The sequence below is a fragment of the Aspergillus pseudonomiae genome (assembly GCF_009193645.1).
Source record: "Aspergillus pseudonomiae strain CBS 119388 unplaced genomic scaffold BDV37scaffold_4, whole genome shotgun sequence".
Classification (NCBI taxonomy): Eukaryota; Fungi; Ascomycota; class Eurotiomycetes; order Eurotiales; family Aspergillaceae; genus Aspergillus; species Aspergillus pseudonomiae.
The window spans coordinates 314362-331596 of record NW_022475996.1 but is presented as its reverse complement, the minus strand read 5'-3'; the positions used below and the strand labels follow the sequence as shown (position 1 = coordinate 331596).

The window sequence follows — 17235 nt, the reverse complement described above, 5'->3', positions numbered from 1 at the left end:
CCGGTCCGAAATGAGGGTGTGCTTTTCGGTTGATTGGTTCTAGTAAGCTTTTAGCGGACCCTGAGTCCCTGACTGTGGCAAAGCATAATATAACTTAATATATGACAGCGCGATTACGGAGAACTTTCCCAGAAGAGAGCAACTTAGGAACGATTAGGTGATACTAGTATCGATATTGGCTATGGATAGATGCGTGGCGAAGGGGTTGAATAAGGTCTGGTAGACATGGGTGGCTCTCTTCTCCTGGTGGATCAATTCTGGATCCTCTCAACAGTAGCAGTTCAACCATCAAATGTCTACTCAGTATTAGTGTACCATACTAAGTCCGGGTTATTTGGTCATGAATCGGAACTCAAATCTCTCCGGCCGAGCCGCTTATCGATTCCTGCGGGAAATGATGCATTGGTCGAGACATTGTGCCTTCTACTACTACGTTTTAAGACTCCAGGAATACCGGGATATGGGTCCTACTCACTGCTGGTGTTTCAAACCCAAATCTATTTGGATCCTGCACGGTTTCAAGGTCCTCTTCACGGGGTACGGAAATGTCAATGCCGGCAATCCATACCCTATGCTGATGTGGCTGGAGGAGCTAGACACCCATGAAGCTACTACAGTGAAGAGGAGTGTCTTAAGCCAGCCGCTTTTACAAGCTCTCTTATTTAACGGCTCCTCCGTCTCGCCACCCCGTCGGCCATCCGCCTTCGCCATAAATTGATTGGACAGGAAGCCATTCATGAAGCAGAAGCCGTTATCCTTGGGCGCAACTAGTTTGTCTAGACTGATACCTGATATTGATTCGAACACAGCAAATCAAATTCATCATGCCTTTGTAAACCATAAGGGGGTTTTAATCGCCATCATATCTGCCCACTTGAATCACTCTCTGGTTCGCAGTTGGCAAATACATTCGATTAACTAGAAACTTGAACTTGATGTTTTGTTGTCGATTCATACAGCCCGGGGACAACTTAAACTATATATTTCCTAATGGTGGGTTGACAAAGGAAACACAAATGCATTCCGTGGAATATCGCCGCATCCAAATAGATGCCGCATATCTGATCCTCTTTCTGGCCTTTTCTACCTTTCCCTGGTAAGCACAATTCCAGGTAATGTAAAATATAACTATCTTGTTCGATATCTCGTGACCATGTGGCTTCTCAGCTGAGAGCTGCCAACATTGAAAACGCGCGTAGATTGGCCAGAATGTTTGCTGACGAAAGGCATGTAGTCATCTATATCTAGGGCAACCGGATTGATGATTTGTCCTTCTTCAGAGCCGCTCTGAATTTCGTGATTCTAATCAAGAACTACGTATCTCCACAGAGGGATGTTTTATTTATCGTTGAAAAAACCCCCGTTCTTGACTGAGTGCCTTGTTGGCAAGCTGCTAAATGCTACGTCTTGAACTAGGAGACAAAGATAATTTTAGTTGTAATTTTTCAAACTTCTCATCATTTCCTAGAAAACGCTAAGGCTGACGGTAGTACAGATGTGTCCTCATAAGACGTAGTGCTATGTTCTTTATTTTCTCTCTCAAGCAGACTCGATCCAGGATTTGGCAATAATAAGAATTATTCATCGCCGCTAATAGCCTAGTTGACATGGGTAGATTATGTCGAGAATTGTACATTCTAGTTTCAATTATATTTCTAATATTAGTATTGCTTGTTACTTTCCTCATAAGTTGGTTCATTGTTCCATTGTCTGTGGTGGTATTTGCATTCTTAGAATCATATCTATACAAAATTCTAATTGCAGCCCAGGAATAGACAAGGTTGCTTATCCATTGTATTAACAACAAGGGCTGGTACGATACTCTCAATACATGCCATTTCTCTAGCTTTCCTGTACTAAGGAGATCTCCGAACTATATTACGCTCTTGAAGAACCAGGTGTTCTGGGTAGCCCTCCTCACAAGAAAAGATAGCTCCTCCCCTTGGATGCTAAGTGTTACGCAAGCCACAGCGAAGAATGCACCCGATCTTCGAACTTTGTCTGGGTTAAATTCTTCATATAGCTCGATATGCAAGATGTGATGTTTACTTGGAAAGAATATCGAAGGATCATAACGCATATCCTGTGCCCAACATGGGAGATGCATCTTATAGAGATCAAGAAACTGCAACGTTGCTACTAGGGAAGTTGCTGAACAAGCTACTTGCCTAACCAGGGACTCAGAAAGATATTCACTGCAGATGGCGGCAACCTCCCAAACACTTGGACGTAACCCATCAGAAGTGAATAACACTCTACATGGATCTACTATCTTCTGAGCGAGTGTGCAGTCAGAATGGGGTCTTCAATATCAAAAGCACACTTACTCCCTTCATTCCTGTATCTTATATTATGTCTCTCGATGTCTCCCACAACCAACCTCTTCAAGTACTTCATACCAGTTCAAATTTGCTACGCTTTGACCATTTAAATATCAAACTTCTTCCTACTCCTCTCTGAACCTCATCTATCAGATAAAGCCCGCTGTGCTATTCTTCGACGATGTTTGATATCATGAGCCCTCAGATATCTTTCACCAAGAAGCGTCGCTGGTCTCGGATGGAGGACCAATATAAACTGGCGAATGCGAAAAAGAATCTCTCTAGCCTCCATACCTTCACTTTTAACTTCTTGAAGAACAAGACCTTGCCGAGAACCAAGTACAGAGATTCTCAGGTTGAGATTCCACATTCCGATGAAGAGAGGATTGCCTCTATGCTTGCAAACGCGACGCATACCGAATTGGATCTCCATAAACAGTCCGACTCTGACGGAGATCAAGGACGCCCTCTGAGCTCATTGTCTAGCAACACAAGCTCAAGAAGAAGCATTCATGGCAGCCCCCCCGTCACCCCGCTTCTTGTCCATTCTGAACTAAGTCTTTCAACCACCGAGCCATTTCCAGACTACTACGAGTCATGCGAGCAGAATCCGGCGGTCATCGACAAGGACCTCGAGGAGGCATATAATAATGCTATCGCAAAAGTGTTCGAAGAGTCCCTGCGAATGAGAAACCTTGGTGCCGGTAACTCTGCTACAGTCTCCCCTCTGGCAACTCACGTTGGCTGTCCTGTCACAACTGACAGTCACCTCAGACAAACCAAGCCCAGAATTTCGCTCACCTCACACTCCACTTTCCATAGTGACACTACTGTTCACAGCCAGTCCGATACGGCACCAACTCCTATCTCTCAAATCTCGTCTGCCATCTCTGTCCGTGTCGACTCCGACAAGGGCGCATCCATGACTTCTACCTCTCAGGCCTGGATCTCCCTTGACGACACTGGCGCCCACAAAGTTTCTAATGCGATTCCCGCCAATGATGTTTCTGTTCAAGATGTTGCTTCTGGAGCAGCCCCTATATCCACCATTGCGCCTCAACTTATGGCGGATAGGAAGGCCCATATCCAAGCCAGGCATGTCCCTTCGAGTTCATCGTCTGCTGCCAGTAATGACTCATCGGAAAGGGCGCTGAGCCAACTATCTCCGGTTGTATCTGTGTCGCACCTCGTCTCTGGTACTAGTGATACCAGGACTCGCGATGACCAGAACAACCAACACTATGCACCGAGCTTCCACTCCTCTCAGCATACTCTATCTGGGGCTATTGGCAGTCATAACGTAGGTCAGGCTTCCTTCTCTTCAATCCAGGGCTCCATGTCACTCTCTGGAAGCACTTGTAGCAGCCAGACGCGCAAGAGGACGCTCTCCATGGATGAAATGGCTATGCCGGATGAGCCTCCCACCCCGAATTTTCAACCTCCCATCGGAACGGGAAGGCCTCTGCCTGGCACTACCCCAATGCCTGCTCGTAACCCACATATGCAGCGTCGCCTTCATGAAGCCGAAGAGCGAAAGCTTAACATCCTCGAAGAGATGAGGATCATACTTCGTGCAGACCATCTGAAGGACGACATTCAGAGACGCTTTACTGCCATGACCAACATTATCCTCCGCATGGAGTGGATTCTGTTCCGTCGTGACGTGAAGCCCGACGGTATTCACGCTAAGGAATTTCTCTCTGCTCCCGTCGTCGGAGAGGTCCAAGAACTGGCGATTCCAATGGTCCAATACCTTGCCTGGCTCGACAAAAAGCTTGAGAGTGAGCTCAGCATCTCACAACAGGTCCTCCATTGGATCATACAGATTGCGAAGAATCAGGATCTCGACGTATATCAGCGTTTTCGACAGACGGCTCGGGTTATCATTGGGTAAAAGCCCTTCTTCTAGCTATTACTCAGCCTTATTGAGCTAACGGCGATCACAGAAACCTCCGAAAGCCGCGCCTGCTCGAAAAGCACCTCTTGGCTGTCTTCCAAGATCTGTATGACACATACGTCTACAGTGATTTCCTCAATATCCGCAATCGACAGATTCTCCGCGAAGAAGGGCTTCACATCGAGCGTGATAATCTCGCCCGCCTCTTAATTGCAGGCTGGGATGTTCTGAGCCGCGCCATCGAGAACTACAGCGAGATCATTACTATCAACCTCGATCTTAAAAGCTGCTTCGTTGATCCAATCATGGATCGACTGCCTCGTTCGTATGAGATCTGGGAGGAAGAGTGGAAGGAGCACCAGCGGCAGTGCGAAATCCTGCGGAATATGGAGTTGGAAAAACTCTGGACGGAGGCGGAGGAGCAGGAGCAGGAATTTGCCCGGGCCCAGACTCGTGCGATGGCTGAGTTCAGGGCTCAGATGCAGTTGCCTGGGCAGGGACAGAGCTCTGGACAGTGGCACGTTGACTCCCGTATTCAAGTTTAGTACGGTTGATGAGATGGATTTTGCTGGTGAAAACTTACAATCAGGCTTTGTTCTTTTCTTTGCTCTCCTCTTTCTATTGCGCCTTTCAGTGATTGCCTTTCAACGTGTGGAAGTCAGAAAAGATAAAGGAAAACAAAGAAAGAACAGAAAGAAAGACAAAGGGAGAATTAAAAAAAAAAAAAAAAGAAAAAAAAGGCCGACGTATCTACGAATTTACGAACGTGAGAGAATAATGATCGATAGATCGGAGGGATGAATAGGAACAGCATGGCGCACGGGATAATCCATGGAATTTAGTCATATCTAAGCGAATACCCTTTGCAATGAGACATAAGTTTCTAATAAATGAAATGGAATACATTCATAACATCATTCAAGAATCTAAGCGGAACTATCCTTGTAAGGACCAAGCTTAAACAACTTCTTCGCATTTTCCCGTCCAATCTTCAACCGATCTGTCTTATTGAGCTCCGCGTTGTCAAACCACTCACAAGCATCAGAGAAAGTCTCAAACGGATAATCAATCGAGAACAGAATCCGGTCAGACCCAACTTCCGCCATACAGAAGTTCAGGGTAGTCGTTGAAAAGTGCCCCGAGGTAGTGATCCAGATATTCTCAGCGAAGTAGTCCCGAATCGTCTTCTTGCACGTCTCAGCAAGACCCAGCAACTTCTTCCGGTCCTCGAACCAGTGGTTAATGCGCCACATATCGAAGGGAACATGTTCACCCAGGTGACCCATGATAATCTGCAGCTTGGGATGACGGTCGAACACACCATTCGTGACCATGCCGAGAACGTGTAGACTGACGCCTTGTGCGAAGCTGAGAGGAGGACCCACGAGCCATTTGCGATCAGCCCAGAGCTTCTCGTAGATTGTGCCTGTCGGGTTCCGGGGGTGCATGTAGAAGGGTACGTCGAGCTCTGTGCAGGTTTGCCAGAAGATATCCCATTCTGCGTTGTCGTAGAAGATCATGTCGTCTCCGTCGGGGCCGGCGCGTTGGGTATCGTTGACCAGGGCGCCCTTGAAGCCGTGCTTCTCGACGCAGCGGCGGAGCTCATCGGCGGCTTCTTTGGGGTTGTGCATTGATAGTGTGCTATGGGTTTGTTTAGTATGGTTTGCATGATGGTTGGGGTGAGAGGGGGCTTACGCGAAAGCACCGAATCGGTCGGGGTTCACGCGCACTTGCTCGGCGACGTAGTCGTTGATCTCGACGGCGAGCGCTTGGGCTTCTACGGGGTCCCAGATGTCCTGCACACCGGGCGCTGTGTATGAGAGGATTTGGTAGCCGACGCCATGCTTGTCTGCGTGCTCGATGCGGATCTTGTTGATGTCGGTGATTTCTTTGACGTGGGTTTCGGGGTCCGTGGAGAAGAGGCTTGCCCACCAGCGAGTCTTTTCTTCGAAGCGGGGAAGCGCGAAGGCTTCCTCAAGGGCGATCTTACCAAGCATTGTTGGTTGTGTTGTTGTTGAACTCAGGTTGGAGATGGGGTAGTCTGGAGGTGGGAGTATGCTTTGTGAGGGGACGTGGGGTCAGATGTAGGTATTGTACAAGACGAGGGGGTGTAAATGATGAGAGCCAAACTGGTCGAATGCGCCAGCTTTATATCATTTGAATGGGCGGGCATTGGCGGATGTGTACCGCACTTCCGATGGGAAAAGCAGGTATAGAGTACGTATGGCTGCGTGGAACTGGCTCATCCTCAACCTCACTACCGACGGCTGCTGCTGAGTGTGGGGAAAGTGGGCTCTAGTATGTTTGGGTCCGCCAGGAGCTTGGTGGTATATCTAGCTAGAATTATCGGAAACCAGCTCTGAGTCGTTCCTTTGGTTGTTCTGTTAGCAAGTTGATAAAAACCATTGAAGCTATTTTGTATAGTTGCTGGAAATGGCAAACACAGCAGATCTCCCCTGATGTATTCTATGATAGCTTCAAAGTTGTTAGCTTGGTTGCCGCTGCTTGTGTAGGTTGCATCCGAACGGAAGCCGTCACTCCGCATATCGGAAGCAGACCTGATTGTTAATCCTGGTTTCTACTAGTACGAGGTGGTTTAACAGTGGAAGGGTGTATGGGAGGTGCAGTATCCGACGTGCGCGGGACGCTCGAAGGTGCCGTAGCCGACGGAGTTACCCCGCAAATTATTAGTATGGGTCCGTACAACCGACGGGGGGGTTTGCCGGGTTCCAAAATAGGCGCAGATCATTAGGAAGCGATTCAGGATTAGAGAGCACTGTGTATTTGTGAGTAGTTGTCCTTAAGATATTCTGCCTCAAGGTCATCTATCTTCGAAATTTAATATATATGTAATTCTTTGTAAAGATGGGCAAAACTGGATACATATGTTAGGTTTACTCTAAAGTGAGCTTCGGACTGCTTATAGACCCTGAGCATAGAGAAACAAAGAATTCAAAGCTTGCTTTGGAGATATTCAATGTACTACCACTTGGGTTATGCAGTCATCTACTGGAAGTCATAAGGCCGATTTTTTGATTACCTGATAAACCCCACTATATCTAAATTTTTGATCCTATTCTATATTCTATGGAATACCCCCCTGATATCTAGTTCTAGGAAAAGCTGTAGAACTGAGTGTTCTAATACTATTGAAGAATCCTAATCTTCTATTTTCTAGCCAGTTTACTAAATATAATATACCTGGATCTTTTATTTAATATTTCCTTCAGTTCTATATCAATCTCCCCTGGCTAGATAAAAGGTGTAGTATTTACAAAAGGGAATTATGTTAATATGAATTTAATTTTTAAACTACGTAGAAAGGTGCTATAAAATAGTGGTAGAAAATAAAACTTAGAGCCAGCTAGTATTAGAATACTAATAGATTTATCAAGAATAGATATCATAACCACAGATATCGACGGTTTCTTCCTTTTCCCTGTTTATTCAGCGTTGATTGACCCCAGTCGCCAACTCTTTTGTTCTCTCTCGGACCCATATATTTTTGGGGGCCAATAAATTAGTTCTACGTAGCTTTAAAACTCCGATATGATAACTATGAAACTTGGAGCAGTGCCTGTGTTCTCAAGCCCTAGCTCCAACGAGCTAGTATGTTTACGACCCAGACGGCCAGGATCCGTCCAGCAAAGACGGTTTCCGAACGCATGCTCTAATACCATGGGGAGTAGTCCACCGTGGGTGATAATTCGGCCTGTGGGCTACTCCCGCCTGTACCTATGCCAAGTGGTAACCATGAGTGTCAAGGGTTAGCCACTCAGGATGAAGCTGCTGGGCCTCTTCACACCACTGATGTGATTGACTTTGGCTGGGCGAGTAACTAATGTCGCTTGTCGCCTGTACCGCCGTTGGTCGAGACAAGGCTCTGTCTAAACTGCCAGATCCCATCCGTGAAGCGCCCCTGATATTATCTGCCCGCGTTGTTTATCCAGATCCGCTGACGATCATAAGCGTGCTTCCCAAAAAAAATATACGCCCCTGCCACGATTGCGTCAACTCATTCGTTGCGCGCCCTCTAATCTATTATAGTGGCTGCATGCTTGGCTATAGAAACAGTGCTACGTGACTGGAACTAGAGAAGCAATAGCAGTCGTCCATCATTCTAGAAGCCGTGTCGCCACTTCGCGTGCAGTGGTAGGTCGACAATCAGCGTAAGGAGTACTCTATAAGCTGGATACCTGACACATAGAATTGAATTGGCTATCGGAAATCCTTAACTGAGTTCTGGGGTGCCAATCCAGGGTAAAGGATCACTAGTTAGGAGTAAATGGTTGGATTGCCTGGCGTAGGCAGGATAGCTAGACACAAGATGAACCTGGATTTAGTGATTATACTGTGCCTGGTAGTCAGGATATGAGGACCAGACAGAGACTTGCCCGATCAGGATAACTCAGGCCTATAGGGTCACTAGTTCTGACTTTTTCAATGCCTATATTGACTTCATCACAGCCAAAATTGCTCAGGCAGTATGAAGGGTCCGGAAGCGTGTGGGGTGTGCAGGGTCCCGGTCGACGACTTGGACTGACGGCCACGCCCATTGCCACACATTGATGCCTGGGATGCGGGAGAAACTGATCGGACCACGGGTCCCTTCAATGAAGACGCGTCCCCATGATGGGGCAGTGTGCATCCGGTTCGTTCCATGAAAGCGTAAGATGTCAGTGAGGATAGTGATCGTGTCGTAGCCTTCGAAGGCGACGAAGGAGGGCATCTCACCCAACTTCTGGCAGAGTGCGGTCTCAATACGAGCCCCTAGCGGGCTGAGCCGCTCGGGTAGGTAACGGAGGAAAGGTATGGCAGCGCCATCGTTGCCAAGCAACCTTGCCCACTCGGCGAACTCCGGTTGTCCAGCTGGAGCACCCATTATGAGTCCAGCGAGGCGTTGATCATGCCTGACGGCCTTGACGATAGCAGCCGCTGGTTCTGGCAAGCCGACTAGAAGAAGGAGAGCTGTGACACGTCCATCTTGCCGAGCGAGTTCATCGCATATGTCACCAGGCCCGAGTTCGCGTATGTTGAACTCGATGACCGTGCCGCCGCGGGGAGCGAAATGCTCCCGTAGAATCCTAATTCCGGATGCCCAGTAGACACTCGTGGGGTCGGCAACTATGGCGATGTTGTTATGAGACATGGCCAAAAGGAAGTCGGCGTAGGCCTGCCAGCTCTTGGACTGGGCGGGGGCGAGGCGCGCTACCCAGTTTGTTGGCTGCTCAGTGAGATTATCGAGGACGGCAGACGAACAGAGATATGGCAAGCCGATAGCATCAGCCCTCACGGCGGCGGCGCGGGCGACGACGCTGTGGTACTCACCCACCAAGGCGACAACGCCCAGGCTAGCGAGTTCGTCTACAGCGGCTGTGGCCTTTTGGGGGTCAGCCGCTGTGTCCCTGACTACCAGCTTAAGTGGCCTTCCAGCGATGCCGCCAGCTCTATTAACCTCTTCGATGGCCAGGTCGAGCCCCGCAAGCAAGTGCCTCCCAGCATCGATCCAGCCCGGCCGGCTGAGGGGGGCAAGGGCACCAATTTGAACGTATGATCGGCCCATTTCTCCTGCTTGTTGCTGCATGTGTTGAGTATGGTTTATCCAGAGGGTTGCGGTTTGTCGATGAGCAGCTTAGGTGGGAAAGTAGACGATGAGCCGAGGCAATTATGTCCAATGTAGTGAACAGTAGTCGTCCCAGTTCTTAGAGAACCTAAGATTTTGAAAGGCATGACCCTTTCTGTTGAGGCTAAATTGTCGAACTCAGGGGAGATTCTGCCGCTAAGTGTGGGATGACTCACGACCTTTGGTAGATCCTCCTCCTCCTCATCCGAGGGCCAGCTTAGGTTAAGTTCATGGGGCCAGGGCGGGAAGCTATAAGACACATAGGACATGTAGAAGGTGGTCCGGTACTTCTCCCAGATGGAATAGTACAACTTATACTCCTCGAGAACTAACTAGTCAGCTAAACAGATGCCTATTACGCCTAGTCCCCTTCATAAATAGATCCTATTAGGGTGTCGTGAGGTATCAACTTGGTAACCATTACGCCATCTTCTGGCATAGATTCTGCAATTATATGCCGTTTTTAACGGCTTGCGGAGTCAGTGAGGGATCAACTTAACGGCATGAAGCTTGTTGTCTACTAGCTTGGATCAGGGGTAATCCTTGAAGCATACAGGCTTTTGTAGCTAACCTTATGAGCATCGTACCTCTCGCATTTTAAAATATGACAGCTAGACTATACGGATGAGACATGTCTAGCGGGTTAGAATGAGAATAATCGCGGCGGGGTGCTATAATAGGGACAGAAATTACTTAGATCCATCCTCCCTCTCGAGCTGGACTTCGATGATCAACAAGCTTGGCATTCTGGGTCTCTACAATGAACCCATTTTTGCGCTTGAAAGACGATCATTCTAAGAGATCATTAGGGGAGATATACTCATCCATGAGCGTTTCAATGTGTCCGAGAGTACTGTCTGTCCGATAGTTTCAATCGACAGGAATATGGTATGTCACGAGATAATAGTTCACTGTGTGAAAGAAGGTGAGATGGGGCAACCCATAAGCTGATGTCAGAAAGATATGGTAGATCGACCCTAATACTACAGTTAGTCCTGATAGAAGTCATGATAGTAAATAAATGTTAGAAAAGTGAGCATGTGTCAAATTTCCAATGTCCTCCACAAATTGAGCCATATCTCAGCCTTCTATTTAATGTCCGGCGACGATCAGTAAGGCTGAGTCCACATGACCTTCACTGATAGGGTCAAAACATAGACGGAAGGTATTTGCTGTTGTGCTGGCAATACCACCTTACCGTCCCGAGCACTCCGGGATAATCTTTCTAAAATAGACGGTGACTGTTTGATCATGAGACATCTTTCCCAATCAGTGATATGCAAACTAGGAGTATCAACATATGAAGAGAAAGAAACAACAGGAGACTAGGTAATGGTGCGCAGATTATCCAATCAGCCCCGCGATCTGCCTCAGTCGGTCTGTATGTAGTACTACTTATAGTAAGGTAAGGCTAATAGGTCCCAGTACTGTGGCTAACTTACCGACTGTTAAGTTTGCCTCCCTTCCTTAACCTAAGCCACGGAAGTTACTTGTCTTTGTACACTATTCTCCCCCGGTTTCATTATCCATACAATCATTATTGGAAGGGGGTCCGACCTTCGACAATGACCTCTCCTCCGTACTCCATCTTGTACAAGGCGCGGTCTAGTCCGCAGCATGAAGACCCAATGCGAGTAACTTCCCTCAGTCACACAGATCCGATTATGCCAAGCAGCCACTCGTATAGGTCGACCCCAGATTTGCCAGCCTCTTAAAGTTCTCCCTAAATAGCGATTATTGGGCCAAATACAAAGTTCACTGCCTTCTTTGTCTGTTTTTTTCCCGCCTTTTCAACACCAGCCATTCCAGACAGGCTCCTCCAATCAACAAGGGCTGACATTCGGGCACACAGGCTCTCACGCTCCACGCAAACAAAGCAAAATCAGAATCAGCCTCCCATCGCCGTGACAGAGGTCCAACCACCATGACTACTGAATCACTCTGGCCCGGTGAGAGTATTGCCTCATTTCAGCGAAGTGCTCCATACGAACCGGGCACCCTCAAATACCCGCAAACCTGCAGCAAGATCTCTATCAGATTAGTAGCGGCTCTTTTTTACTTATCTGCTCCACTGTGTATCTCTCTCTTCCTCTCCGAAACTGAGAAGTTAAACTACGTTCCTCCACGTGGATGACCGGCCTGTGGAGTTTGCTGTATACCAAATAGGACCTCGGTTATGTTTCATGAATGTTCCAATCTCTTAGACTTCATAGTGGCTTCTGGTTCTTTGTTAGCTTGCGGCGCACCTGAGCAACCACTGCCCTACCTACCCACGGTTATTTTTTTATCGACCATACCGTTTCCGATTCCAAAATTGTCCGTCCTTTCTGTTGTTGCCATTCTTATTGCAGTCTCGGTGCCCATCTCCAACGCTGCTTAGGCCTTTCCTTTCAGGTCTCTTCAACTTACAGCAATTCGCTCTTTCGCTTTGTTTGACAACTGCTCCGTTCACAGGATATATACATAGCGGCATCGATCACATGTACTCACGATGTTTGGGAAGGAGGATATAGGGCCCTTTGCGGACCCTCCACAGAAAGACGGTACCGAGCATGTGGAAAGAAACGAGAATGCAATGCCACGGCGCATCTTAGCGACAGCTGCAGAACGTGCAAGGCGCAATATCAACGCGAAACTGGCCAATCCATTGGCTGGGTATTCCTACGAGGAACTGCGCAGACAAGGCATCAACTTCGCTGTCAAACATCATATAGGGGATGAAGAAGATATCCGAGCTTTTGGAATAGGCGCTATCCTGGCCCAAGTACCGGAGAAATTCACTCATGTTCCCGACCTGAGGCCCGATGAAATAGAAGTTCTACAGAAGGAGTTCTCCAATCGTTGGTCCCAGCCTTGGACAATGTACCTAGTCATCGCCCTCTGCTCCCTGGCTGCAGCAGTACAAGGAATGGGTACGTCATCAACATTCCTACTTCCCATTTATACATGTGTTGAGGTGTGTTGAGCTGACAGTGAATCGGCATTTTAGATGAGACTGTTGTCAATGGAGCCCAAATCTTTTATAAACACCAATTCGGAATTGGGAACGATGATTCTAGGTCTAACTGGCTAGTCGGATTGGTCAATTCTGCTCCTTATTTGTGCTGTGCTGTCATCGGCTGTTGGCTGACAGTGCCATTCAATGCTTGGTTTGGCCGTCGGGGGACTATCTTCATCACTTGCTGTTTCTCCGCGCTTGCCTGCCTTTGGCAAGGGTTTGTGAACACCTGGTGGCATATGTTCATTGCCAGATTTGTGTTAGGCTTTGGCATCGGCCCCAAATCTGCAACAGTCCCAATATATGCCGCTGAAACAGCGCCTCCTGTCATTCGCGGTGCTTTGGTAATGCAGTGGCAGATGTGGACTGCATTCGGCATCATGTTCGGCTACGCCGCGGACCTTGTCTTCTATGAAGTGCGAGACCCAGTAGGGATCACAGGCCTAAACTGGCGTCTCATGGTGGGCTCTGCCATGCTTCCAGCTATCCTGGTTTGTTGTTTTGTTTTTACCTGTCCAGAATCACCTCGTTGGTATATGGCGCGGAAGTGCCACGATAAAGCATATCGATCAATGTGTAGCCTGCGATTTCACAAGATCCAAGCTGCCCGTGACCTCTTCTACATGCACACATTGCTGGAGGCCGAAAATGGGATGAAACTCGGTCAGAATAAAGTACTCGAGATGATCACCGTTCCTCGCAACCGGCGTGCCCTGGTAGCGTCTGAGTTGGTCATGTTTCTGCAGCAGGTGTGTTCCCAATTGCATAGGGCCTATACTTCTGTTGATAAGTACGCTAACCATGATTTAGTTCTGTGGTATGTCTCATAAGCATGATGAATCCAACATGGTCGGTCTTTGTCAGGTACTTACTCATTCTCTATCTAGGGGTCAATGTAATTGCCTATTATTCTTCCGAGATCTTCTTAGAAGCAACAAATCAGCGGAACGCCTTGACAGCATCCTTAGGTTGGGGTCTGATTAACTGGCTCTTTGCCATTCCAGCAGTGTACACTATTGATACTTTTGGCCGTCGTAACTTGCTACTTACCACATTCCCTCTGATGGCACTTTCCATGTTCTTCACCGGTTTCAGTTTCTGGATTCCACAAGAAACTCATAGCTCGGCGCGACTAGCATGTATCGCTTTGGGTTTATATTTCTTTGGCATTGTTTATTCCGTGGGAGAGGGCCCTGTGCCATTCACCTATTCAGCCGAAGCCTACCCGCTCTACATACGTTCGTATGGCATGGCCCTCGCCACTGCGACGACCTGGTTGTTCAATTTCACGCTTGCTGTTACATGGCCATCTCTTCGCAGCGCGTTCACTCCGCAAGGTGCATTCAGTTGGTACGCAGGCTGGAATATTGTGGGTTGGTGGCTGATACTCTTGTTGATGCCTGAGACAAAAGGAAAGACTCTGGAAGAGTTAGATCAGGTTTTCTCCGTTTCCACAACTTTTCATGCTGCGTATGGACTTCGACAAATCCCTTATTTCTTCCAAAGGTATATCTTGCGCCAGAATGTGCGGCCGGAGGTCTTGTATGAGCGAGAAGATGCATTTAACGTTCCACCAGAAGCTGGTTACAACACTCTATGAGCAGAATGAGGATAGTGTGTATATAGTGTACGATTTGTTATGTTCACATGCTCGAGATGCGTTATGACATGTATTGTACCTTCTCAATTTCACTGCGAGACGACTACGATACCATCTACATCTGGGTCCTGGATTTGCCAGGTATTTATGAGCTAGGTCGCGTGACAAGACTTGAATACCAGATTAAGTTTCGATCAGATTACATAGCAAGTCTACGGACTGAGTAAGTTTCCGAATTTCAGAAGGAATTAATTTTTTTTTATAAAACTCTAACTATGAACAACATGGGGTATAAAGGGGAACTTCGTCAGACAGCAGTTGGTACGATTATTGATCCGCATGGATTATACTCGGAACAGGTCTGTGTGAAATCTTGCTTCATCATTCGAAGTATTGTGACGGCAAAAAAAAAAAAAAAAAAAAAAAAAAAAAAAAAAAACCGAAAACAAAAACAAAAAAAGACAAGGAAACATAGTAAACTATTTTTATCACTCGGTTCAAGCCTTCGGTCGAGAGAAAAAATATTTTTTCATCCGAGCCCGACGTCAAAAGCGCAATAAGCATGAGTCCGAAAGAACGCATCAGTCCATCATAATTGATCACGCATTATTGATCAAGTAGGACGTCCATAGCGACCAAGTGAAACCTGAACAGTAGCCAGAGTGTCCCCAGTAGCATTTATCGCTAGCAAAAAGCTGCGAGGAAGGTGTGATACAAAGGGAGAAGATGAAAAACAAACCGACGATACCACAAGAATTTATATGCAGTTTTTAGCGCCCTTCGCTAATGGACCAACCAGACGGAGGAACTGCGATAAGTGGTTTGCATAGTTTGCGCAGTTTGTAATGTAGGCCTTCCGCGGCGCCCAAAAAAAGTAAATCTGCAATTTTTCGAAGTAGGCATCAGTACTTGCTTGTGATTTTTGTTCTATACGGCTTTCGCCTGTGCGAGATACCTTTTGGACTATTGGGCCTACGAGATCTTCTTTTCTTTCTTTTAATTGCATAGCTTTTATTTCGTTTCGCTGTACGTTTCCAACGGTAAGATATCCGTGTTGATTATTGTGCTCATCATTGTCTTTTCCGGAAATATGTAAATTTTATGCCGCATCAACGTGCTAACTTTTTTTTTCTGGTGATTCAGGTCGATTTTTACATACCCTGTTCATATTACTATCCAATAATACATATATCAAAATGGTCGATGCTCCTGAGAGTCCTGTTCCGCAGCAACAAAGTGTGTAGGAGAAAGTACCTTGGGGCTGCTCATTTGGGGCTGGATCCAACAATGATGACAATGTTCCATGATTCACTAATGAGTCTTTAGCTCCCGTCAAGTCTTTCCAGAATGGAGTCAGAACGACAGGCCGTGCCTTCCATTCCCCCAACTGGCGTGTGAAGGGTGAGGAGAGCCCCAGTGCGCAGAGCGCGGGGTCTCCTGGTCCGAAGACCAATACCTCGAGAGTTGCATTTAGCAGACCCAGCCCTCATGTCCCTCAGGCTATCTCCGAAGGACGCCGTCTCTATGTGGGCAACATGCCCTACACTGCCAAGTCGGAGGATGTGCAAGCGCTGTTCACCGCGGCCGAGTTTCCAATGTATGAGTGAGAAATACTGTATAAAGATGGGTCCAGACTGAGTGCTTCATAGCGAGCGGATCGACATTGCCATTGACCCATTCACTGGTCGCAACCCTTCATACTGCTTCGTCGACCTTGAATCGAAGGAATTGGCAGAGAAGGCCATGAACGAATTGGATGGTCGCGACATGCTTGGCCGTCCAGTTAAGATTAAGCCGGGCGTGGTCAAGTCTTCTAGCGAGCGCTCCCAGCAACAGCAACAGCAGCGGACAGACGGATCTCCTCGTTCTGATAGTAAGACCTCGCTTTTCACTATGGACCGGTGGCGCCGCAGCGATGCCCCTACCTTTGCCAGGACCAACAGTGATTCCAGCCGCCGGCTCTATGTTGGTGGCCTTCCCCGCTTGACCGATCAAGAAGACATTTCCAGCAATATCACGAATTTCTTCAAGGACTACAAGCTGTATGCTTTTCCCTGGAAAGCCAATTGCCTGATGATACTGACATAATTGACTGCTAGTGAGAATGTTAGCAAGCTGTTCACTCCCCACCCCGCGAAGCGCTTCGAGCCCGGTGACCACTACTACTTGTTCGTCGACTTCGGCAGTGTTGAAGAGGCACAATCGGCCATGAATGCCTTGAATGGGCAGGAGGGTCCTTGGGGAAACCCTATCCGAGTGCAGAGGGCTCGCGGAGAGACCAACTCTGAAGACCGGAAGAACAAGTGGTCTTCTGCACGAGACGAAACCCCAGCTACCGGCGATGTCTCGGTTGCTGTTTAATCTACCCCCGAATAGTCATTCATGCTTTGTTGGCTAGAATATAATTGCATAAACTTGGCGCTCCGAATCAAAAAACGGCAAAGGCAAAACTGGAGTTTGGCGCTTTATCACTTTGGGCAGGATGGACTTTTCTAGAATCTTGTCAGAACAGGCCCTCCCGACTTCGTTCTATCTTGACGTCAAACAACTCCTTCCTACAGTGGCATATAGGATCATTGTCTGCCCAATAAGACACGCGCTATCAGCACGCCTCGGCCTTGGATGGAAGGCAAAAAGGACACACTTGACGCCGGTCACTACTTGGCTATAGTTTTTTCAAATCTATCTATCCACATGGATGACCAAGGTAGGAGCGGCTAGGGCACATACAAGGAAAGAAAAAGGAAACATAAGGAAAAGGAAAAACGGGTTTCAATGATGATTGATGACAAAAAG

General features: G+C 47.6%; 4 protein-coding genes across 4 annotated transcripts; 2 read left to right on the top strand and 2 right to left on the bottom strand.

Moving 5' to 3' along the window:
- Positions 1-2362: 2362 nt before the first annotated feature.
- BDV37DRAFT_294523 (uncharacterized protein) lies at positions 2363-4845 on the top strand (the record flags this gene model as incomplete). The annotated part of the gene is made up of 3 exons (XM_032089649.1): positions 2363-2401; positions 2542-4211; positions 4268-4845. 3 exons carry the CDS (start codon positions 2363-2365, stop codon positions 4761-4763), a joined length of 2205 nt encoding a protein of 734 aa, XP_031946273.1. The 3' UTR covers positions 4764-4845.
- Positions 4846-5144: 299 nt separating this feature from the next.
- On the bottom strand, positions 5145-6280 carry BDV37DRAFT_294521 (amidohydrolase family protein; the record flags this gene model as incomplete). The annotated part of the gene is made up of 2 exons (XM_032089648.1): positions 5914-6280; positions 5145-5859 (listed from the first exon to the last, which is right to left on the bottom strand). The coding sequence occupies exons 1-2, from the start codon at positions 6213-6215 to the stop codon at positions 5145-5147; spliced, it is 1017 nt and encodes a 338-aa protein (XP_031946272.1). The 5' UTR covers positions 6216-6280.
- A 2415-nt stretch (positions 6281-8695) lies between these two features.
- Positions 8696-9781, bottom strand: BDV37DRAFT_278462 (ABC transporter substrate-binding protein; the record flags this gene model as incomplete). The annotated part of the gene is made up of 1 exon (XM_032086055.1): positions 8696-9781. The coding sequence occupies one exon, from the start codon at positions 9779-9781 to the stop codon at positions 8696-8698; it is 1086 nt and encodes a 361-aa protein (XP_031946271.1).
- Positions 9782-12332: 2551 nt separating this feature from the next.
- On the top strand, positions 12333-16837 carry BDV37DRAFT_268130 (major facilitator superfamily domain-containing protein; the record flags this gene model as incomplete). Its single annotated transcript, XM_032084130.1, has 9 exons — positions 12333-12753; positions 12831-13175; positions 13257-13588; positions 13759-14345; positions 15656-15675; positions 15766-16036; positions 16089-16481; positions 16539-16745; positions 16816-16837. The coding sequence occupies 9 exons, from the start codon at positions 12333-12335 to the stop codon at positions 16835-16837; spliced, it is 2598 nt and encodes an 865-aa protein (XP_031946270.1).
- Positions 16838-17235: the final 398 nt, after the last annotated feature.